Source organism: Dermacentor albipictus, chromosome 4, assembly GCF_038994185.2.
Source record: "Dermacentor albipictus isolate Rhodes 1998 colony chromosome 4, USDA_Dalb.pri_finalv2, whole genome shotgun sequence".
Taxonomy (NCBI): Eukaryota; Metazoa; Arthropoda; class Arachnida; order Ixodida; family Ixodidae; genus Dermacentor; species Dermacentor albipictus.
Window position 1 is genome coordinate 170,154,883 of NC_091824.1, and position 21,406 is coordinate 170,176,288.

The 21,406-nt window shown below is 42.7% G+C and overlaps 2 protein-coding genes across 4 annotated transcripts in view; one reads left to right on the forward strand and one right to left on the reverse strand.

Moving 5' to 3' along the window:
• LOC135902469 (serine/threonine-protein kinase SIK2-like) overlaps positions 1 to 21,406 on the forward strand; it is a 309,800-nt gene that overhangs the window by 278,647 nt on the left and 9,747 nt on the right. For all 3 annotated transcript variants that reach the window (XM_070537801.1, XM_070537800.1, XM_070537802.1), the window contains 5 exons: positions 544 to 660; positions 2,986 to 3,049; positions 6,793 to 6,908; positions 12,101 to 12,146; positions 15,295 to 15,419. In XM_070537801.1, coding sequence (XP_070393902.1) covers positions 544 to 660; positions 2,986 to 3,049; positions 6,793 to 6,908; positions 12,101 to 12,146; positions 15,295 to 15,419 — 468 coding nt within the window. The remainder of the gene's footprint in view (positions 1 to 543; positions 661 to 2,985; positions 3,050 to 6,792; positions 6,909 to 12,100; positions 12,147 to 15,294; positions 15,420 to 21,406) is intronic.
• LOC139059410 (uncharacterized) overlaps positions 1 to 21,406 on the reverse strand; it is a 356,283-nt gene that overhangs the window by 190,497 nt on the left and 144,380 nt on the right. The window lies entirely within an intron of this gene.

The following is a 21,406-nucleotide window of genomic DNA, read 5'->3' on the forward strand; positions in this document are numbered from 1 at the left end:
TTGGTGGTCAGTTGTGAGACGCTGGGAAAATAATCTGCGCCTACGGAAGCCGGCAAATAGCGTCGCCAGCTTCAGCATCCGGCGTCGGCACTGTGCCCGGTAGTGCCCAAAAGTACTCGATCACGAACTTTGAGCTAGTTTGCTGTTTTTTTGTTGGTCTTTTGAATGGAGAGCACAGTGTGAACAGTAATTCATTTAGCAGCGGTCTCGCGCGTTGACGTAAAGACAGTTCGTGCGACGGCCAGCGCACGAAACCACTGCTGGGGAGAGGGGCGAAAGAAAGAGTCAAGCGAATCGGCGCTTGCTCCTCCACTTTTTCTTTGAGTTCTTCTTTATAATAATGATTTTGCGGTATTTCGTCCTTGTTCTTGCCTTCGGCACTTGTTTTGCGCGGTCTGTGGAATTTATTTCAACACTCAGAATACATTTGTCTAAAGCTATCTCAACTCTAACGACTTGTATTTGTTACCTGAACATGTTATCGAGAACCTCTCAAGTCTCCAGAGACATCAATTTTGGTTAACTGATCTGTGACACATGCAGGTCGCCATCAAGATTATTGACAAGACACAATTGGATGCTGCCAGCCTGGAGAAGGTGTTCCGTGAGGTGCGCATCATGAAGATGCTCAGCCACCCACACATTGTGAAGCTGTATCAGGTAGGTTGTGCAGGTAGACTGCTTTTCCATCTTACTCGAAACTTGGAACTGGCGTGATGATAATAGCTTGTAGGTTCATTCATTGATATAGGGGCACAGCCTGCATTTTGTCATCATTGCTGTTAGCTTAATGATATAGGTACACATATACGTTTATTCATGTACACATTTCAGGGTGATGTCAAAACGAAAATGCCAATGCCTCCCCCCCCAAAGAAAAGAGGGAAATAAATTCAGCGATTTTACAGTCAAAATTTCAATCTGATTGTAAGGTGTGCTGTAGTGGGAGACTACCAATTTATTTTGACCGTCTGGGTTTCTTTAGCATGTACCTAAGCCCAATGCCCCAACTGTTCTTCCATATTGTACATGAACGCATCCTTTTCAACAAAAGGCTGCATACATAACAGCTGTTGGCTGTTGAAGTGTTGTAAAAAGTGTGGTACATTTTGGTACAGTTTGGTACTTAATTAATTTCTTGATTGTAATAATGTTTATCACACTCAGACAATGCAAGACTTACTCAGACATTGCAATAATTTATGCTTTCTGGGATAACTATGTTCGTTTGGTGGCACTTCTCTGGAAAATGTGCAGTGTTCAGTACTACATACAGGAATGATCGAAATAACTGTCTGTAAAGATGGTTCGTAAATTTGTTACCACCCATAGCCAGTACTAGTAGGCTCACTTTCATTACTTACTGATGCTTAATTTAAAACCTTGCGGAATCTTGAAACCTTACGAAAAGCTTGAGAAAGTGCACATGGTATGTGGAGTGTTCGTTAATTACACAGCTAAGGGTACGTGCATGGCACATAGCATTTTTCATGTGTTTACAAAAGTTCAATGTACTACAATACTTGTTGCAAATACATGGGCCCACTTACAGAAATTGTTATCTGCGATCGTACTCGATTCAGAGACTGTGCTGCCGAAGGATTCTTTTATGGCAAAAGAAACTCATTTTGTCTTACAACTGTGCTTTCTCAGTCAAAAAGTTTTGTCCTCATAATGTAACTTTCACCATTCTAGCTGGCACAGTTAGTGACAACCCCACGTATCAAATGTTTGATGAATAATTTGCTTTGTATACCTGCTACAGTCAAAAGGGCTAATATTGTATAAATAGAACCCATTTTTACACCTGTTGCTTTTATAATAACCATGTTAATCATGCTTGATTTGTTATGTTTTACATGCTTCTTTCATGTATTCTTTTTCCCCTTGTATTTCTTGTTTCCCACTTCCCTCTGTAATGCTTCGACCCTGAGGGTATATGAAATAAAAATAAAATAAAAGAAAGCCTCTTAAATTAAGTGACCTCTAGAACGAAGGATTAATTATGTCTCGGCCGAATTTGTCTCTTTCACATGTATTGTGAACGCCTCTACAATGATGACCACTACAACGAATTTGCCTGTACAACAAAAGAATTCAGGTGTTCCTGATAGCTGAATTTCTTACTCTACAACGAATGCCATATAGTGGTGCTGCCACTGTGCTCCGCAGATGCCACTGACCTGAGCTCTGTGCTAACACTGACGGCAGTGCTAGCAATGTACTTGGCAAGCGTGCCAATGTCAGCAAGCAGTACAGTCCTGCTGCGCTGCTTCTATAATTGCTTAACTCACATGCTGCTTGTTGTACCACAGCAACAAGTACAACAGCTGGTGAACATGTCGCAGTTGATGATGGCAAGATGACGTAATCGTAACTGATGACCGACGACATAGTCAAAGCCATCTAGGGTGAAAAGCATGCAAGTGTCACCGAAGGCAACAATGATGAGTTTCAAAACGAAACAAGAGTTTTGACAACAAGGGAGGGGATAGTGACATTCAATGCTCCCGCATTTCAGCATAGAGCATGCTGTGAACGTCAGTGCAATAAGGTTGCTGAGAGTCGCACACTCAGTCAGACAAAGTGGCAAAAAAAAAAAAACGACTTATTTCGCTGTCGCCCATGAATTCATGTTAAATAAGCTTTTCTCTTCTTGAACGTGCTTAGCCTATTATATTGTGAGTGGTACATGCGCAATGTGTACCAACGAAGTGACCTGTATAGCAAAGTATTTTGGAGACCCCACTCACTTTATCGTAAAGGCAATTGACTATATACGACAGTAAAGACTCATTTTACATTCTCTAGAAGGTTTTTCTGTAGGTTAAATACACATTCATTAAATTTTGTTATTTTTCTAAGGTTAAACTGACTGAACTACACTGGTTGAACTATGTAGGAGTGGCCTTCCGAATCCTCAAAATGTCTTAGTTGCTTCTGATAAGTGTCATAAATCTATAGTGGATGACTGGCTTTTTGCAGGTGATGGAGACAAAGAATATGCTGTACCTGGTATCAGAGTATGCCAGCCAAGGCGAGGTGTTTGGTAAGTTTTGTCTTATAACTGCATTCTAGCAGTAGTTCCCATACACTGCCCCTAGCATACTATGGATTACTGTACACACCGGGACAAAGACAGGAAAAGATGAAGACAGATGCTATCAACTTCTGGAGGCAGTTGCCTCACACCTCTTAACCTTGTTGCCCCTAAAACCTTGTTGCAGTTCATCTCTATGTTTTTGCGCCTTCACAACTCTGCTTTTGCACTCATTGTTTGTTGTCACGCTCGTAGCCGTCACTATATGTTGTGCTTATGTGCTTTCGTACTGCATCCATGTGAGGCAACTGCCTCCAGAAGTCGGAAGCCAGTGCTTGTCTTCGTCTTCAACACACTGTCTCTGCATATCATAAAGTGCTGAGTTCTTTTAACATGTTCACTGCAGCATTGGTCACTAGTGAGTCATGGTAGTTTGTCAGAAGAACAAGTTGTCACCCTGATGCCCAAAGACAAGGCTGTGTCACACTGAAGTGTGCAGACTGAATGCACATATACTATCAATGCTCATGGTTGCGAGAGTAGTCATCCTTCCCCTCACTACCTCTAAGTATAAACTGTGCATTCGATTAACATCCAGGGTTGACCGCTTTGTGTACACTTGATCGAGTTGTTCACTCTTTGCCAAACCACGGTTGATACATGGTGTCAGAAGGGGGATATGAACCCACTAGCACATATGTGGACTCATAATGTGATGGCCTGATAGAAATACTCCTTATCGGAATGTCGGCCCTATCAGTATCACTCAAATGACCACAGTTCATTATTGGTAACTCATGATACACAGGAATTGAAACCTCAAAAAGTGTTACCATTGTAAACGTGTTAAGCTGAACTTACATTTGTGGTGGTACTCCTGTGTAAACGCATGACTGCTCCAGCACTTTTGTCAGAATAACTGCCATGTGAATTGATATTAGTCGTGTGACCATGAAAATGGAATTGTGTGCACTTCTTACTTATGCTCTAAATTATGGTATTCATTATTCAGATTACAGTTGGCATTGCAGATGTTACAGATAGAGTGAATACATTTCTGTGCTAAAAAATTACAGAGCAGGGACGGCTTCCTGCAAATGTTTAAGCTTGTACATTGTGTGTTTGGGCACTTTTGGCCCATGCAAACATTAACTTAGCGGGTGTGATGTAACACAATCCCTGTGATCTCCATGCATGGCCAATATAGAGAAGAGCAACAAACTGCTCGGAAAATAAATAATTCAATTGAGAGATTACACAGTATTGTTTATGACAAAAATAGCACTTTTAAACTGCACAAGATATCTAAGTGTTCAATAAAGGTATGTGCCTGGAATGTTATTCTTTGTGCCACCCTCCCTTCGAGTTCGTCTGAAAAGCCACACTGGCGAAAAGTGCACAGATGAACTCGTAGCAACATTCATCTTTCCTCTTGTTATGGGCTTGTTGTTTTAAAGGGCTCCTGAACGATCCCTCGAGCTTGGTGAAAAAAAAACAGTCCGCAGATAGCATATGCTGCTGCGAACTTCTCAACCAAATTTTGCAGTCGGACGCCGTGTGAAGCTCGCATGTAGAACACAGTCACGTTTTTCTCAAACGTTATTTTTTCAACAGAAGCTTGCTCCTTGGTGTTTTCTGGGTGCTTTATTTTGAAATATAACAGATTCCTATCTGCGACTGCTATTGGCCAATAGCTGACATCAATCAAGAAGGGTGTTTGGATAGTGCGCTTGATCCCACTGTTACTGTGTATATTTATTGATGCAGTTTAATAAACAGGCTGAAGTAAGCAAAAATCTGCTTTTGAATTTTGATAGTAATTACATACTTCCAGAAGAAGCCAACTATTGTCTGCTTATACTCGGCCGCATGCCGGCCGCAAACTTTGGCCACCCTGCTCATCGGTGTCGTAGCCATCGAGTCTCACTAATTTGGCTGGTTTTGAACACTCAACTAGTCTTGGACCGTGCAAAGCTTAAGGTCAGACACACGCATGCTTGCCAGTGCACACTCACTCCTTGGTGCTCCCGGTTAGATGCCTTGGCAGACTTTGATACGTATTGAGCTCTTAATAGTGCTTCAAAATGCACAAAATGGATGTGGCTATTATCCATCAGTCACGCTGGTGTAAGACAAAGTCGGTCTGCACCATGTAGCATGGCCAAACTGCAGCATATAAGCATGAGTGTGCACTCAAGCCAAGTCGCTCACAAAGCAAGCACCGTGCATACGCACTACAGCTGCATGCAGCTGTGGTCTGCTGCGTAGCGTAGAAACTGCGGCTGCCGCAGGTGGCCGCGACGAGTCCACTGACTGAGCGCAGCGCGGCTTGCTGAGGACAACTGTGTTTGGCACGCCATGGGCACCAAAATCTGAAGTAGTGCTAAGTTAACATCCAGAATCAAATTTGAACAGCGCACCACGGTGATGTTTAGTAGTAGGAGTGTTGTGGGCATGCTTCGTCGTAGCCTTCGCAGTGCAAGTCATTGAAGAAGGAATAGGCACCGTGTAAGAGGTGCTTGATTGCCACTAATTCCACTTTTGCTGAATGCATTGTAATACTTTTTGTGGCAAAGTATTTCTGAAAGAGTATATTTTAACTTCAAATTCATTTCTTGACTGCGACAAAAAGTGGTTCAGGGGCCATTCAACTTTGTTTCACCTATAGTTGCTACTTTGCGCATTTTCACAATCAATGCATTGAACTTTACCATTTGTGTGGATATACTTATATTGCTTTTGAAAGCCACTGGTATTTCCAGTGGACTCCTCTCTTTTTCCTCCTCCTCACTTTTTTCTTGTCATTGCCAGTAAAAGCCAGATTAAATATAAGAATAAAAGAGGCCTAGCAGGAACCTTTCTTCGCCATTGAGAAAAAGTTTCAGTGCTGCTTGAGCTCATCATTCACGCACTGGTTGGATTGCAATTTCGCCTAGTCTCATAAATTCATTGCACATTTATTTCTTGTACTAGTTCTTCACAAGAAACTCTGTGTAGAAGACCACTGGCCTTAATGTTTTAGTCCTGCTTTAAAAGGTCATGGTGCAGAATAGTTATTTCTGTCTGGGTCAAGAGGTACGTGCCCCCTTGTCCCCCTTGTTTACCAATGTTCCCTTTGCCAGTGTATCAAAGTGTGCTGTTGTTACTTAAGTTCCATTGTCTAAGTGGAAAACTACGATTTTAAAGGCAATGTACAGCTGCTGTCAGTTTTAACCTGAACAATGAATACACATCTATAGCAGCTTAATTTTAACAAGGAAGGGTTGTAATAAACAAACAAACAAAAAGATTATCTGAGTATCTCCAAGCGACAGCAAACAGCATTATCTTGTTTTTGTCCAGCTACGTGGCATTTGCAAATTTTTAAACCTTGGTTCATGATAGTTGGGATACCTCGTATATAACCACTTTAGCCAATGTGAGATTTCATTGCAGCTGGTCTTTAAACTAGCACATTCAAAGCACCCCAACCAGAAATGTTCAGCACTATCTCCAAGAGAATGGAAAAGGCACTGGAGGCATGTTTAGCTTAAATGTAATGGTGACTGTGCCTTATATTGCCGCTCTTTAAAAAGCACTCAAGTTTGTCTTCCTTGTACATTCTAAGTAAGCAGGAGGCAGAAAAACCGTTTTTCATTGACATACTTCAGAAAAACAAAGGATTAAGTGCAGAGTGTTTGTGTACTTATTATATATAAGTTGTTTTCTTCAAGTAGGGAAGACCAAAGCTTGCTTTTTGACATTCTATGCAGAGTTCATCTCACGGCATGGTCGTATGCCTGAACCAATGGCGCGGCGGAAATTCTGGCAAGTTCTGCTGGCAGTCGAGTATTGTCACAGCCAGCACATCGTCCATCGAGATCTTAAGGTGGGCCTCAAATCGGGAATATCAGTGTTCGGCATTGTCTGTCGATTCTGCAAGGAACCGAGACCTTTAGTTTACTCTTGCAACTTTTATGTGAATTTGTGCAAGGTGTTGCAGTGTTATGGAGTACAGCCATTGAAGAACTGCCAAACTTTGCCCTTGGGGTAACTGAAGGGGATGCTTTATAGTTAAGGAATACTGACACCAGTGCCTCCTCTGACTAGATGCCTGGAACATGAGCCAAAACCTGCTCCACTTATATTTCGCTTTTCCTCCTTTGCACTTGGTATGGCCACTAGAGCTCATCGTGGTGAACGCTTGCGACACACCGGCAGCTGCACATCCACCGCCGTGCTGCTGGTAAATCTCAAGCAGACGATGAACACCCGTTGTGATCTATGTATTGTAATGGTTGGGGTCGGGCATGAAATAGATGGTAGCTGGCCCATGCCGTCGTCCAACTTATCCACGCTGAGGACGCTGTTGAAGGGAGAGACTTGTTCTCATCGAGAACGGGGAATATAGGATTTATTTACAGTAGCTACATGAGAACGTTACACTTCATCAGTCTTGCGTGACTGAGAGAGAATGCACACCGAACAACCGACGACGGCTGCTTAAATACACACTGTCCTCTCTAGATCCCTAGGTGAGGGAAAACGGCCATTCAACCCTCTACCGATGGGAGTGTCCAAAGTCATCGTCGTCGACCCACCTTTGAGGGGGAGGTTTTACACACTCACTTTCACACAGGTTTCACTGACCACGCCGAGGTGAGACGGTTCTCGCAGAAGAGGGTCCTTCCCCGAGCAGGCGCCTCTTGATCCCAGTGTTGACTCCGCAGACAGTGGCCGCCGCATCTGTCCATTGACTGACGACTTCCAAGACCCGTGAGACGGCGCGTAAAACACCTCCTTCCAGGAGTTCCAGCTCTTCAAACAAACCATGATGGTGACGGCGAATCCACTAACAATGCTTGGTCCGCCGACTGCGTGTATACATCCTGGCGCTGTTTGTTTGGGGATTGTTGCATTGTCGTCCTTACAAAACGAGTCGCCACCGTAGACATCGTGGCGGCGAAGGGCTGCTGACTCGGTGCATTGTTGTTTTCCCAAAGCGAGTCATCGCAGCGGGCCGGGCAGGTTTCGTCTGTTGCTTCTCCTCTAGCTCGCCAGCCCCCGCGGGCCATTCGTAACAGTATAGGCACACAACATTGATGCTATTTCTTCATTCACCCAGCTAATTACCGTATATCGTGATGTACAAATACCATACCATAAAAAAATAAAGGGCGCAGATGTTGAAAAGTGCCAAATTATTTCACCTAGCTTGCAGACGGTGTGCTTATTCTCTGCCAGACACAATAAGTGAGCTTGTTTGTTCATCCGCTAGCTCGGTGCTAACTTCAGCATCCATTTTTCAGATGGTCTTTTGCCATTGGATTTATGCTTTCATGCAGGAGTATGTTTAATTGAGGTATATGTTATTTAAATCGCTCAGTAATGTGCCATTGCTGCATGCCACAATGCTCGTCTGTAATCAGAGAAAAGGAGGCCCAGGTGTCTCTTTCCGTGAGATACCTTCCCACAGCAGTTTGTGTGACCAGTGGCGAAGGCAGTTTCGAGTAAGGATAAAGTGCTATCAAGTTACCCTGTAGCGAGTGCACTGTAATGTGCAGTCAGTACTTCCACACTGAGGACTTCAGGAAAGACTGATTAAGTGGCTGCTGAAACCAGCTCTCGTGCCCAGTGCCTTAGACAGTTTTCGATCAACTCAGACCTACTAGACCATTGCCTTGTGTGCGACCTCGAGCATGGCCTCAAGTGCGGCCTCAAGCGCAGAAGCTAGCAATCCAGCCTGCTGGCAGCAAGCTGTTGGTGGGCTAGTTGGTGGTTGATATTGGAATGCATTATGCAACCGCGCAAACGACAGCGGACGAAGAAGGAAACACGCTTGTCTGCTCTTGTCCTGTGTGTTTCCTTTTTCGTCCATTGTCGTTTTGCGTGGTTACATAATGCATTCCGATATCTAGTTAGAGGAGGCGCCACTGACACTTATTTCCCGAGTTGTAGGAGCTGTATGATTTGGAAGGTTCGGGAACCTTTAAGATATATTATAATTACAATTAAATTCTTCTCTAAATGCCTGACTTAGCATCATCGACATCATTGTGATGTCACAACACAGAGCAAAATATTCTGACTTTGTGTTAGCAGTAAAGGTAGCAACAACTTGATTTGAGCAATTGGTTCATCTTGAATACAACTTGAAGCAGCGCGAAGAGATGAGGACACGAACAACAAAACAACCCTGACAGCATGAGCCCTGACTGCCAATTGAAGTTTATTCAAGAAAGCACCAGCCATTTATAATCTGTCGAACCACAACAAGCATCTGTTGACACCACAGAAACCAAGATAAGTGCATCAGCTCAGTGTCGCTTAGCATATCAGATTTAGATATGTTTTTCTGGATAAACATCTGTACCTGCAGTCTCCCTATGCACATGCCTGTCGATCCTGATTGTTCTTGTAGTTTCAACACATTTTAAATGGCAGGTGCTTTCTTGAATAAACTTCACTTCACAGTCAGCGCTCGTCCTGTTGTTGCTTCCTCGCTCCTGCCTTTGGCCGTTCGCACTGCTTCATGTTATATTCAGTAAGGGTAAATATGATCATGTGGCTCATAAAAAAATTATTGTGCTGCACATGTCTCTCCTAGCTATGTTCACACGTTGGCAATTGCAGTGATTGCATAAATTGAGTGAGCATGCATCTCCAGCTATCAAAACTGCAACTGCTTCATTGGAACAAGTACTGTACATTATTTATGGTGCTATGATGCTTGCATTAATTCTTTTAGATGAGAGGGCCTGGACATTCATTTACCACAAAAATAAAAGAAGAAGCAAAAGATGTGATGTGGTTATCTCTTGCAGCCAGGAGGAGTTGTGATGCCAAAGCATGCCTACTCCTCCACAGATTTTAATAACCACTATGGGAACACCTTCCTGAGAATTATAAATAAGTAGCTGGTAGGGTGAATACTCTCCCCAAAATAAAGTCTTGGTTGCAGTGCTCATCATGTTTTGTAGCGTGTTGTACACATTGACAGTGTTGCCACAGGGAGAAAGGATACCTTGGAAATGGCTGTAGGATTACAAAACAAAGACAAACATACAATGAATTTTGGGGTTTTGCATACCAAAACCACATGATTATGAGGCATGCCATAGTGGGGGACTCTGGATTAATTTTAACCGCCGAGGAATCTTTAACGTGCCCCCAATGTATGGGACATGGGCGTTCTTGCATTTTGCCCCCATCGAAATGGGGTCGCTGTGGCCAGGATTTGAACCCTGTGACCTCTTTCTTAGCAGCGCAACACCACAGCTGCTAAGTCACTGTGGTGTGTAAGACAAACGTACAATACCCCTCATTTAGGTATATACAAGGGTTCTTCAATAAAGACTAAGACTGATGCTCTGAAGTCCACATTTCCAAAAATTATTCATTGGCACTTTTATCTCTTTATATATGCTCCCCCAGTGAATAAAATCCACGCATTGCACCATTTCTATTAAGCATAGATAATGTGTGTGAAGCCATCTTTTGCCACATTTTTTAAAAATCGCCTCCAACATCCTAACTATGCCTTGTTACATTATAAAAAATTTCATTTTTTACGTTCCCCAAAGCATCATAACAATTGCTTTATTTATTCTGCATTCCAGATACAGCACTCTCTGAATTTTTGACATACCTCATGGTATTAAATGAGATTGCTTTGATTTGGAACAAGGTGCAGTTAAGACATTGGAGATGACTTCTAGAATGGTGGCAAGAAATGGCTTCACTCATGTTATCTAAGCTTGGTAGAAATGGGAGGACGTGTATTTCTATTACTGGGGAGTATATAGAAAGGGATAAAAGTGTTAATGAATAATTTTCAGAAATGAATATTTCAGAGCATCACTCTCCAACTTTATTGAACAACCCTTGTATATACTTACGTACAACACTTATACTTATACAACACTTATATCTTTAGCCTTGTCTATTTGCTGGTTAATGGCTATCTTAAAAGGTACAGTCATGACATCTTCATTTGATAATTTTTTTATGTTACAGAAAAATCCGAACATTCTAAACCTTACAAAAAAATACTGGCAAGCACCCGAATGCCATAGCTAATTGGCTATGATGCATACTTATTCTTACAAACTAGTTTCACTTTTGGTACCCAGGAAGTGGGTGCATCATGATGTTGCAGTACACTGACTCGTTATGTTTCTTTAATTGCTGCAGTTGCCACAAGCCAGCACTCTTTGAAGCAATGTGCGCAGCACTCTATTTAATTCTTTAATGACCAGCACCATCATACCTAGCCTTGTTGGTACTCAATGTCATGACATGACTTTGCTATTGAATTCAAATATCTTATAAGTGTTTCTTAACCTTTATATTTGATAAATGGCATCATTTTACATGTGAGAAGTGTATGCTGAAGTCTCCGCAACATTGAAAATATCCTTGGAAGCATGCTGCCCCATAACTACTTGCTCTTGTAAGGAAGAAAAGGAGTGAAAGGGTTAAAAAGTCAGAAGGAAAAGCCAGCATGCCTTTTGAGTGCAATATATAGGCTACGAGCTACATATTCAGAAATTGCATATGTCTTAGACGTTCATGACAGCATATCTAGTGAGTGCAGAAGTTTGTTTACAAGTTTACAAAGTGTAGGGCTCCTTTAAAATAATCAGCTAGACAATACCAGCACACTCTCTCATGCAGTAATTGCTTTACATTATGTTTAACCGTATAACCAGAAAGCAATGTTAACTTACCATGTAACCCCAGCTGCAGAAGTTCCCAGAGCACACGAGCCATGAAAAAAAGAAAGAAAGCAAATTTTGTTGCAGCTTATGCATCGATTTTAGAATTCTTCAGTCCATTGCATTCTTCCTTGAGTCATATTGCACACCTGAATCCCACGCTGAGCAGTGAAGCTCAAGGGTATTCAGATTTCTCACAGTTTCTGTGCCTATAAAGCTTTTGTCGGTGGGTGCAAGGGCATGATGGAAGCATTTGCGCATATTAGCTTAGTGCAGCACTCACAAGAAATGTGGATAAGTTATTTGTGTTTGGAATATTGCGCTCTTTTTTGTAGTGCCTAATGAAGGCTGGCTTTTGTTGCAGGCAGAAAACTTGTTGCTCGACTCTCACATGAATGTCAAGCTGGCTGGTAAGACATGGCAACTGCCTCTCTTATTTGTTCTTGGGCTGTTGCAATATGCTTTGAGCGCTGAATTTGTCTGTCATAACGGCACTGCTGATGACACTTGTAAGCAGTGTGTCAGAACGGAACAAAAACGGTAAAAGCAAGTAAAAAAATGTTTTTTTTTTTTTACTGGGACGAAAACATAACAAAAACATTATTTATTATTTTGTTTGTGAGTGAAACAGGAATATTTTTTATCGGTTTTCGGTTCAAGGGGAAAGTCGGCCATCCAAAACAACCAACGTCAGGCAGCGTCAGAATTGGTGCGTATCTCGGGGGTCTGCATAAGTGCGTATCTCGGGCAGGGATAGGGCCAGTGGTAGCCGGTAGAGTGCTTCGTCAATCCAAGCCTGCCGCTTGGTGAACCAGCAGTTTGGAATCGCAGCAAAACCTAGGGCTTGTGCACTGATGCTCACTGCCTTGATTCAAGGCACTGAGCATAATCTCAGAATTCACAATTCCCTCATAGAAAAAAACATATACTATGTTTTGTCGTTATACTGTTTCGAAAACTTTTCCATGCGAACCAGAACCGTCATAAACCATTACAGATCATTCTTTTTTCTCGTTCCAGAGCACAACTGGAACAGAAATTTTTCAGTGGAACGAAATTAAAACCAGAACGAAAAACATTTCATTCTGACACCCTGCTTATAGGACAACTGCGATTGAATTTTCAGTTATGTATAAAGCCCAGTTTCAGATACTGTAGATACAGCGCAGCCTCCATGAAAAATTTTGTGCAGTAGCTGCTTCACCAAAAAATTGCTAAAATATACATTTTCTATACCGGAACTGAAAAAGCAAAGTGCCATTTTTACATACCAAAAATGAGAACCAGTGTGGTTCCTTGATGTGACCTCCAAGATAAAGTGGCACTCATGTTGCACTGAAAATGTTGGAGCCAATCTGCTGGGATTAGCCTAACATTTGCTAACCACCAAGTGCCCACATAATCTGCTTAGGTGTTGTGTAAAGGCTGTTAATAAGGAAATTAGGTTATTACCAGCCCTACAACTTCGCCATGATTGCTTCAATGGTACAGTATATAGCACTCATTTATAACCAATTTAGAAAATTTCTTTGCGATTGGCCTTTCAAGGTTGTTAAATTGACCTACTGAGATGACTGAGCAGGTGTGACATTCTAGTGCTGAGGTTTACTTCATCGTTCAGTAAGCAGCTGGTGCTGCAAACATTTCAAAGGAGGCTGAAAGGGAAAACGTCGTGTTGCAAAAAAGTTTATAGAACTGAAAGTTGGCCTCACACTGAATTCATCAAGCTCACCTTTCTGCATAGGGTGCAATGTAGCGGCCACATAAATTTTTAGACAACTTCATTCACATTGAATCTTTGTTCAAGTGAGCATTGTTAAGGGGGAGGTGGGTCGTAGAAAAACAAAATTTATTCTTTGAAATATGGCGCTGCAAACTTGTATGTATATGTAACGTAATGTGCTTATTTCAAATATGCAAATAATTTTTTGCATAATTTGCAAAATATCAGTTCCTGAAATTTAGTTACACAGGCTATCAGTGGCCTCTGCATGATTCAAGGAATGCAATAAGACCAACCTTATTGCTCTGCCTTACCTAGAACAAGAGTTGCAAGACTTTAGAGTTAGTCACCAGAAAATTTCAAATTTCAAATTCAACACCCCACAACACGTGTTCATGGTAAGGCAGAGCAGTAAGGTTTATCTTATTGCATTCCTAGAATCATACAGAAGCCATTGATACCTTATTTAGCGAAATATCTGAAACATATTTTGTAAGTCTTTGCAGAAGATAATTTAAGGAAGCTTGCGTAAAATTTTAATCAAGGATGTTAATGAAAATAGCCCTTATATTTGAAATAAGCATATATAACATTACATATATGTACAAGTTTTCAGCACTTTACCTTGAAGGCAAAGATTTAAAAAATTTTTGTTCTATGACCCACATCCTCCCTCAAGGTGATGTTTCCTGAAATAAATGTGTGTAAAGAAGAAAGAATGAAAAAAATTCAACATGTTGGCAGCAGCATCCAGAAGGGCTTGCAACAAATGGGAAGTGTACTGTCAAAGGCTGCCTAAGGTCTATCTTTCATTTCTGTTGTCTGTCTGTTTACAGATGTTCATGCTAACAAGGGAATTCAACATTTGAACAATAGACACCCTGCAGTTTTATAGAACATAAAGATATAACAATATTGTCACGTCACATTATAGAAAAACAGCCACCCTTTAGTTGGTACAGGCATTGAGTCCGAGTCTCCAACTGTCAACACTGCGAAAGAGAAAAAAACTAAGCACCAGCGCATGGATTGAAGCATCTTTGTCTGCTTCTTTACTGGCGTCTGTTAAAGCAGGTACCGGCACGTGGACAGATGCGTCATGTCTGTTTCCTAATTCGACAGCGTCTTTTACAGGGTGTGGCAGTATCAGCTGTTGTGTGGAGACATGCACTTACTGATGCCTACCAGCCTGTCAGGATCAGCTGGTTATAGGATAAATGACAACTTTGTGTAATCTGTGCATTTTGTCTAAAGGTGTGGGTGATGAAGTGTCACATGTTTATGCAGTTATTGAATATGTGTGTGTTATGAGTTTGGAACTGAGAGGTGTTGTGTAAATGATAACACGCTTTGCTCAGGGATGGTCCTAGTGCAGGGGGTGCAGCATCAGAGGTCGATGAACAAAGCTACAAGCAGCAGCTTGCTACCTGCAGGTGATGGTGAAGAATACGCAGCAGCCACTACAGCATGCAATGAACACTTTTGTATTTTTCACCTCATTTGATAGGCCCTAGTTCCCTTCGAACTCGTTGGCCCCACTGTCATTTGTCGAAGTGCCTATGTGGCACTTGTGTAGGGTTGCAGTGTGTGCTGCTAAAGTGCACTATGAGCTGAAATTGCTAGGGAAGTTGCTTAGCGTAAGCTTTAATGCGTTTTTTCGTTGCAATGTGGACTGACCTTGCGAAGCAGCAGATTCGTCCCGATGCTTTGTTCAGTGTTCCTGAGCTTTCAGTGTTAATTTCGCCATATGAAAGTCTGCTCTCCTCTCATCCTGAGATGACACTGTGAAGAATGTACAGGTACGGTCATGTCACCTGAGACTAATTTCTTCGCAGATTTCGGCTTCAGCAACTTCTATTCACCGACGGGCTACCTGACGACATGGTGTGGCAGTCCACCGTATGCAGCTCCCGAGGTCTTTGAGGGAAAACGATATGTGGGCCCCGAGGTTGATGTCTGGGTAAGGAAGGATCCTTCATGTGTGTAATGAAGCAAGCTTCATGCTTCTTCTAGTGACAGTGGCTTAAACGTTGCTTCATTTTGTTTTTGTTGCTCCAACTTCCTGAGAGCAATGCGTGGCAAGTGCTAGTGTTCATCACTGCTGCACGCCACTGATTGAGCTAACCATTCTGTACAAGACATGTGCTATGAGTGATAGGAGAACAGGAATGACAGTTTAAGCCCTTAACTGCCAATGACAGGTTAACTTGTTAACTTTTCACAATTCTTGCACATGCGTACAAGTACACTTGCAATTTTGACAAATAAAAAATACACAATTACTTTTGCTATTTTTTTTTCCAACAACATCACTAAAAATACAATAGACATTCCTGGTATATCTTTAGGAAGAATTTGATTTAACATGTGCAGGTCTAAAAGAAAATGTGCACTTTCATATATTTCTAAAATTTGTCATGCTGGTTAAGGGGTTAAAGCAGTGGGTCGACCAACCGGGAATTCGCGGGGAATTTGAATAGTCTAGAAGGACTCAATGAAAACTTGGGAATTAGTACTTCTATCAGGGAAAATTCGCTGTAATTTTATTGACAGGGAGCGAAAGTCTCCGTATGGCTGGCTCGAGTAACAGAGAGGAATTATAACGAATCGTCTTTGACACCGTGTCGTCGGCTGGAGGAGTTGCCAGCGTGCAGTCAACAACTGACTTTCCGGGCGTCCAATAATTCGGGCGGCTTTGTGGCACCACCACATACTCCATAGAGTCAATGTAAAAGAACGTCTGAAATTTTGGACGCAAGAACCCATTGCCGTCTGAATTTTTGGACTTTTTGCTATGACCACAGGTTCCAAATGGCATTAATCAATGCCGATACTACCGCCATTTTCATTATCTCATTGCCTCGAACCGGCGCTCTTGCACGCAGATCCGCTGGCAGCCGCAGCCACCACCGCGGTACCATGTACCGGAAGGGCAGTGCACCGGGTGGCACTCTTTGCGTAGCTTCAGCGGTGGCGCTCGCATACACTGCGACGTACCTATATGCTTGACGAGCGCAGGCTGTTTTGTTCAGATTTTTGCCTGAAGCACTTTGTTTATTTGGTCTGTATTCTCTGCTTATGATCAGACAATGAAATGCGTGTTGTTTTTTCGCCACTGATGCTAAAGCGTTTTCTGAAATCACTATAGCATCAGGGTTGCCAGATTGGGCTATTAATAGCCAAATTGGGCTACTCTTTGTGGGAGTTGATGTCAGAATTTTCCTTTTGGCTATGTGGCTATTTTTCAACTACACCTTTTTCCTGTGTAAAAAAAATGTAAAAATAGTTAAGCACAAATGAAAAGCACGCTGGAATCAAAATGCAGTCGACAGCAGGTTAAAGAAATTGAGCTTCAAAATCTGCTACAAATCTACAGTCTGCTACAAAATCAAAATTTGCAACTTCTATGTTAGAGAACACATATGCATGTGAAAAGGTCAAGGATCGTAGCCTTTTGATAATTTTAATTAAGAAAGCTGGCCTCAGGAAACATGTCTCCATCTGCGAACTAACGCTACCCGTGCGCGCGCACCAGCGAACATAGATTGTTGCTGTCTCCACATGTGTGATTTCGGTGTCCTACGTTTTAAGCATGAGATGCTTTTAGCTCCCAATGATGGTGCGCCACGGGTGACCTTGGCGTCAGAATAGAAGGAGAACACTGAGCTGAACCTAACCGAAATTTGCCGAATTTTCTGCCTGCTGCATGGCACCTACGTGGCAATTCGCTTGGACCCTTCTTGCCCAAATTGCCCCTGCTCCAACGCCAACACAGAACATATCCGCTTTCGTTGCCACAACAGCCATCCGTTCCCTACACAACTCCAAACCCTCTTCCTGTCTTTGCTATCACTCACTATCCATATCAAATGCCGCCGTCGAACTAGTGTTCAGCCAGGTCTCGCTCATTAAAACCGACCTTCAAATTAAAATGTCGAACGAGACATTGGTAGCGCTCCTCCACGTAAAGTCTGGCCTGGCCAGGAACGAAGGCTGCTGAAAGGATTTCAAACCGGGCCAAGAATTTTTGTCCCATTTCAGCTGTGGCATTTTGTACAGATCAAGCAGTTCCAGTTCACAATAAGCTCGTGATGCTTAATCATAGCATACTTCTTTATGTCTATATATCATACTAGATTTTGTACCAACCGCCATCTATTGCGTTAGACTTTGTCTTGCAATTTTTTGTAGTCTTTCGTTTAGTGCATTGTGTGGTGTTAAGTGAAATTATCATTAGCTGTAAGTAATAATATTGAACGCCTGAATGCATGCCATTGCTTAGCGTGTTTATTGCGCGGTGCTATTAGTGTGCTGTTCTTTTGGTGATATTTTGGTGCTCTGGGAAAAATAAAACAGTGCATTTGCAATGAAGACCGCATTTGCCTTATCATAAATTTGCCTGCATGCCTGCGTTTCTGCACTTCTTGCGCTTGTGCAGCATCTGCTTTCCATACCACATGGCCTCCGTGACGATGCGCGCGGAGGTCATGCGTGGGCAGCACAGAAAAACTAATATGTAGGTATTATTGCCGAAAATTAATTCAATATGCTGAAGAAATGACTCACAAAAAGACAAAGCTTTTTGGCTTCTTTTGGGCTACCCAAAAGTTTCGCTTTTGGCTGCATTTGGGCTACTGCGGAGGTGGATTTGGCTACCTGTGGTTGGAGCGATCTGGCAACCCTGTATAGCATGTCTGTCTTAGCCGCTGGAACCTAGCCACGCTGTCGAGAACACGGGTACTTTCGATCGCATTCGAGTCACGTCTGGAAGAACTTTTTTGGCAAGACAGAAAACTATCACTGCTATACATTTAGCAACCAGGATCAGATTTGTATAGCTTACAGTTTGAGGGCACAGACAACAATCCATGCGAACTCAAGTAAGCAGATTCAGATTGTACATAATCGCAATCGAGGGACCGTGTAATAAGGTAATTATACGTAACTGGTCCCCGCAACATAGAAAGTAAATGTAAATCAAGCTGTTACGTTGCACGTTCGTTCTCTCCTTGGTGCACCTTTCAACAGCACATTCAACAGCCTTAGATGAAAACAGAAACTGTGATAATGAATAACATTGAACAGCCAGACTTGTTTCTCCTGACGCAAGCAGAAATGCTCACTGATTGAAAAGCAGCAGAGAAAACTTGCACGCACGAATTGAAGTCACATACACCCACAGAAGGCACTTATTCTGAAAAAGTAACTGAAATTAATTTGTAGAAATCATGTCGCGCCCACACAGTAAACACGAATGAGCAGGAGAGGACTAGCACAACAATGATGCCAGAAGCCAAGTGGTAGCTTCACTGAAACAGAAAAACAACTAGTTGGACCATGATTTGACGAGAAGTTTAAGGACCCAGTGAAAACACTTTGTCCGTAGGACATCTGAATCATGACCCAATGTCCATGCATCATTTTGGATACAAATAGGACATCTGCTGGACATCAGTCTTGGATATCCTGTTACGAATGTCCTAAGGTTATTCCACATGGACCTTTTTTTTTGACATGCACATGAATATTTGTCCTCCAATTGAAGCTCTGTCTCATGTGTTTCCTCTTAACAGAATTATGTTTTCTGGCATGTTCAACTTACAATCCGAAGCTATCGTGTCTGCAGCTCGTGTTTACGTCGTACTACGAACTTGTTACACAATTTACTTTGAAAACTTCAATTAGTTCAATAAGGCAATTGCGCTTGGCGCAAGGCCTAGAAGAATGAAGAGTATGCAGAAGACCCTGGCATATGTCCATAAAATGTACGCAGCATGTCCACATAATGTCCCTCGCGGACATGCAACAGATGTCCGCATGACATGGAAAGTACGACCAAATGGTCGTGTGAGGGACGTTCGCAGGATGTGTTGACACATCCCTAGGACATCAATGTTCTAGCAGTGGATGTTGATAGGATATCCAAAGGACACAATTCTTGCCTTTAGAGATATGGGTACGACATTTCACAAATGGGGCACAATTCCATAGTCTGTGTGATAGGTAACTAAATGCTCGCTATGCAGGCATCACAGAGTATGGGGAAACGCACAAGAGCCGGTAAGGCATTGAAGAATGATATCTGGAATAGTTTTCCACACTAGTGCAATGACAGCATTAATTGGTATGGTAATGGGCACAAGAACAAATACTCTGCATTACAGAAGTCCTGCTGCTTGCTTTGCTTTGGCAAATCCTAGTCTCCGTAACAACAAAAGTAAGTTTAAATTAAGCACATTGTACAATTGTTCTCTCCTTGGCACACATTTCAACAGCACATTAAGTGAGACCGTGTAAAATAAGAACTACAGAAACACATAATGTCATATAACATCAGCTGCAAGCCTCCTTGCTGTTGATGCAAACTATAATGTTTACGAATTTAAAAGTAGCAGACATTCACAGAAAGCGAACGAAACACCGCCTATCAAGCGCTTTCAAGCCCACAGCAGGCACCACATGTAAGAGTGACAGATTGCAGCACTGCCGCTCCTTTCACCACAAGTGGTGTCAGGTGGCCCTATGCGCTGCACCGCCCCTTCTAGTTCACTGTAACCGTGGCAATGCTAGGCCCAACGTTACGTTCACTAGGCCGGCCGTGGCTAGGCCTAGCTGCTTCGACGTTCACTATTAAGCTTCTTGCCTTTCGGTGCTGTGTTTTTCATTGAAAGAATTCGCCGCTGTCAACAAAGGCATTGACTGCCTTTGTGATCCTCGCGATTGGCTTCGAAGCTTGGAAAACAACGCCTTGCATAACGCCAGTTTTTGAAAGACAGCTTCGCCTCAATACAAAAATGTATAGCATACGTGAAGTATTGCAGTGAAGCATAACAAGTGTGGGAAGGGGCTATTGTCACGGGACACAGTATGTATTCCTTACTTATGCACTCGTGCGCCTGCCATCTCCTGTCACAGTACGAGCACCGATATGCCTAATAAGTGTACTGGCAGGCCTTCAGAGCTTTTTTTGAATGTGCCTGTGGCGATTTGAGCCCTTAAAGGGCCCCTCACCAGGTCTCGCCATTTCGAGCTGACGAGCACAGAGCAAACATTGCACAATAACGATCGTGTCTGCAAAGTATCACATTGCTGCGCACCGTGGAAAGATCCAAAATTTCAAACCGAATGCTGATTTTCCTTCTCATCGAGACTGCCGCGTTCCGCCGGACGGTGACGTCGGCCCCTGCGCCTACGTAGTCGTGTCCGCAGTGTGATGTCACTCGTGGTGACACGTGACTTCTAGAGTTATTCAAGACAACATCTGTTATCTGTGCAATCTGTTGCTTGAATTGACGAATTGAAGTTTAGAGAAATAATAAAACACAAACAGAATGCCTGCATGTTTTTTGTTTTACTTTGCACCAAAGCAAGAAAATTGTACTTCCGCTTCGTATGCTTGTTCCCGCGGTCATGCGGTCATGTGCGCAGGTACTGAAACTATGCCATTTCCTAACGTGTTCCAGCACGTGATCATGCTCTGCAATCCGCTTGTGCTGCCTCAGTATTCGTGTAGCACTGAATTATACCGCTAGTCATGTTTCCTTGTGTACAGCACGTAATATTGTGAGCTGCATGAACGAGACAACAGCTTACGCGCGACACCGTTGGCGGAAGTGCGTAGCATTGAAGAAAAAAAAGAGGAGAAAAAAAAAATTGAGGCGGGGCCTGTGACATTTGCGTCATGTGATCCTCGAGGTCCGGTATGGGAGAATGCAGGGAAAGAATGTTGCTTGCGTAGGCTAGACGAGGCGAGTGGAGAGAGTTTCTTGCTTGGCAGTGGAGTCCGCCTGCTGAAATCATGGGTTTGCAGCACTGGAATATTTATTGCTTGGCTATTAATGAGCCGATTTGGAAAATTTTTGCAGCAGAACGCTCCCTAGAGGACACTTAGCAACTCCTTTCAGCGTATAACCAAAATTTTCTACGGGACCTGGTGAGGGGCCCTTT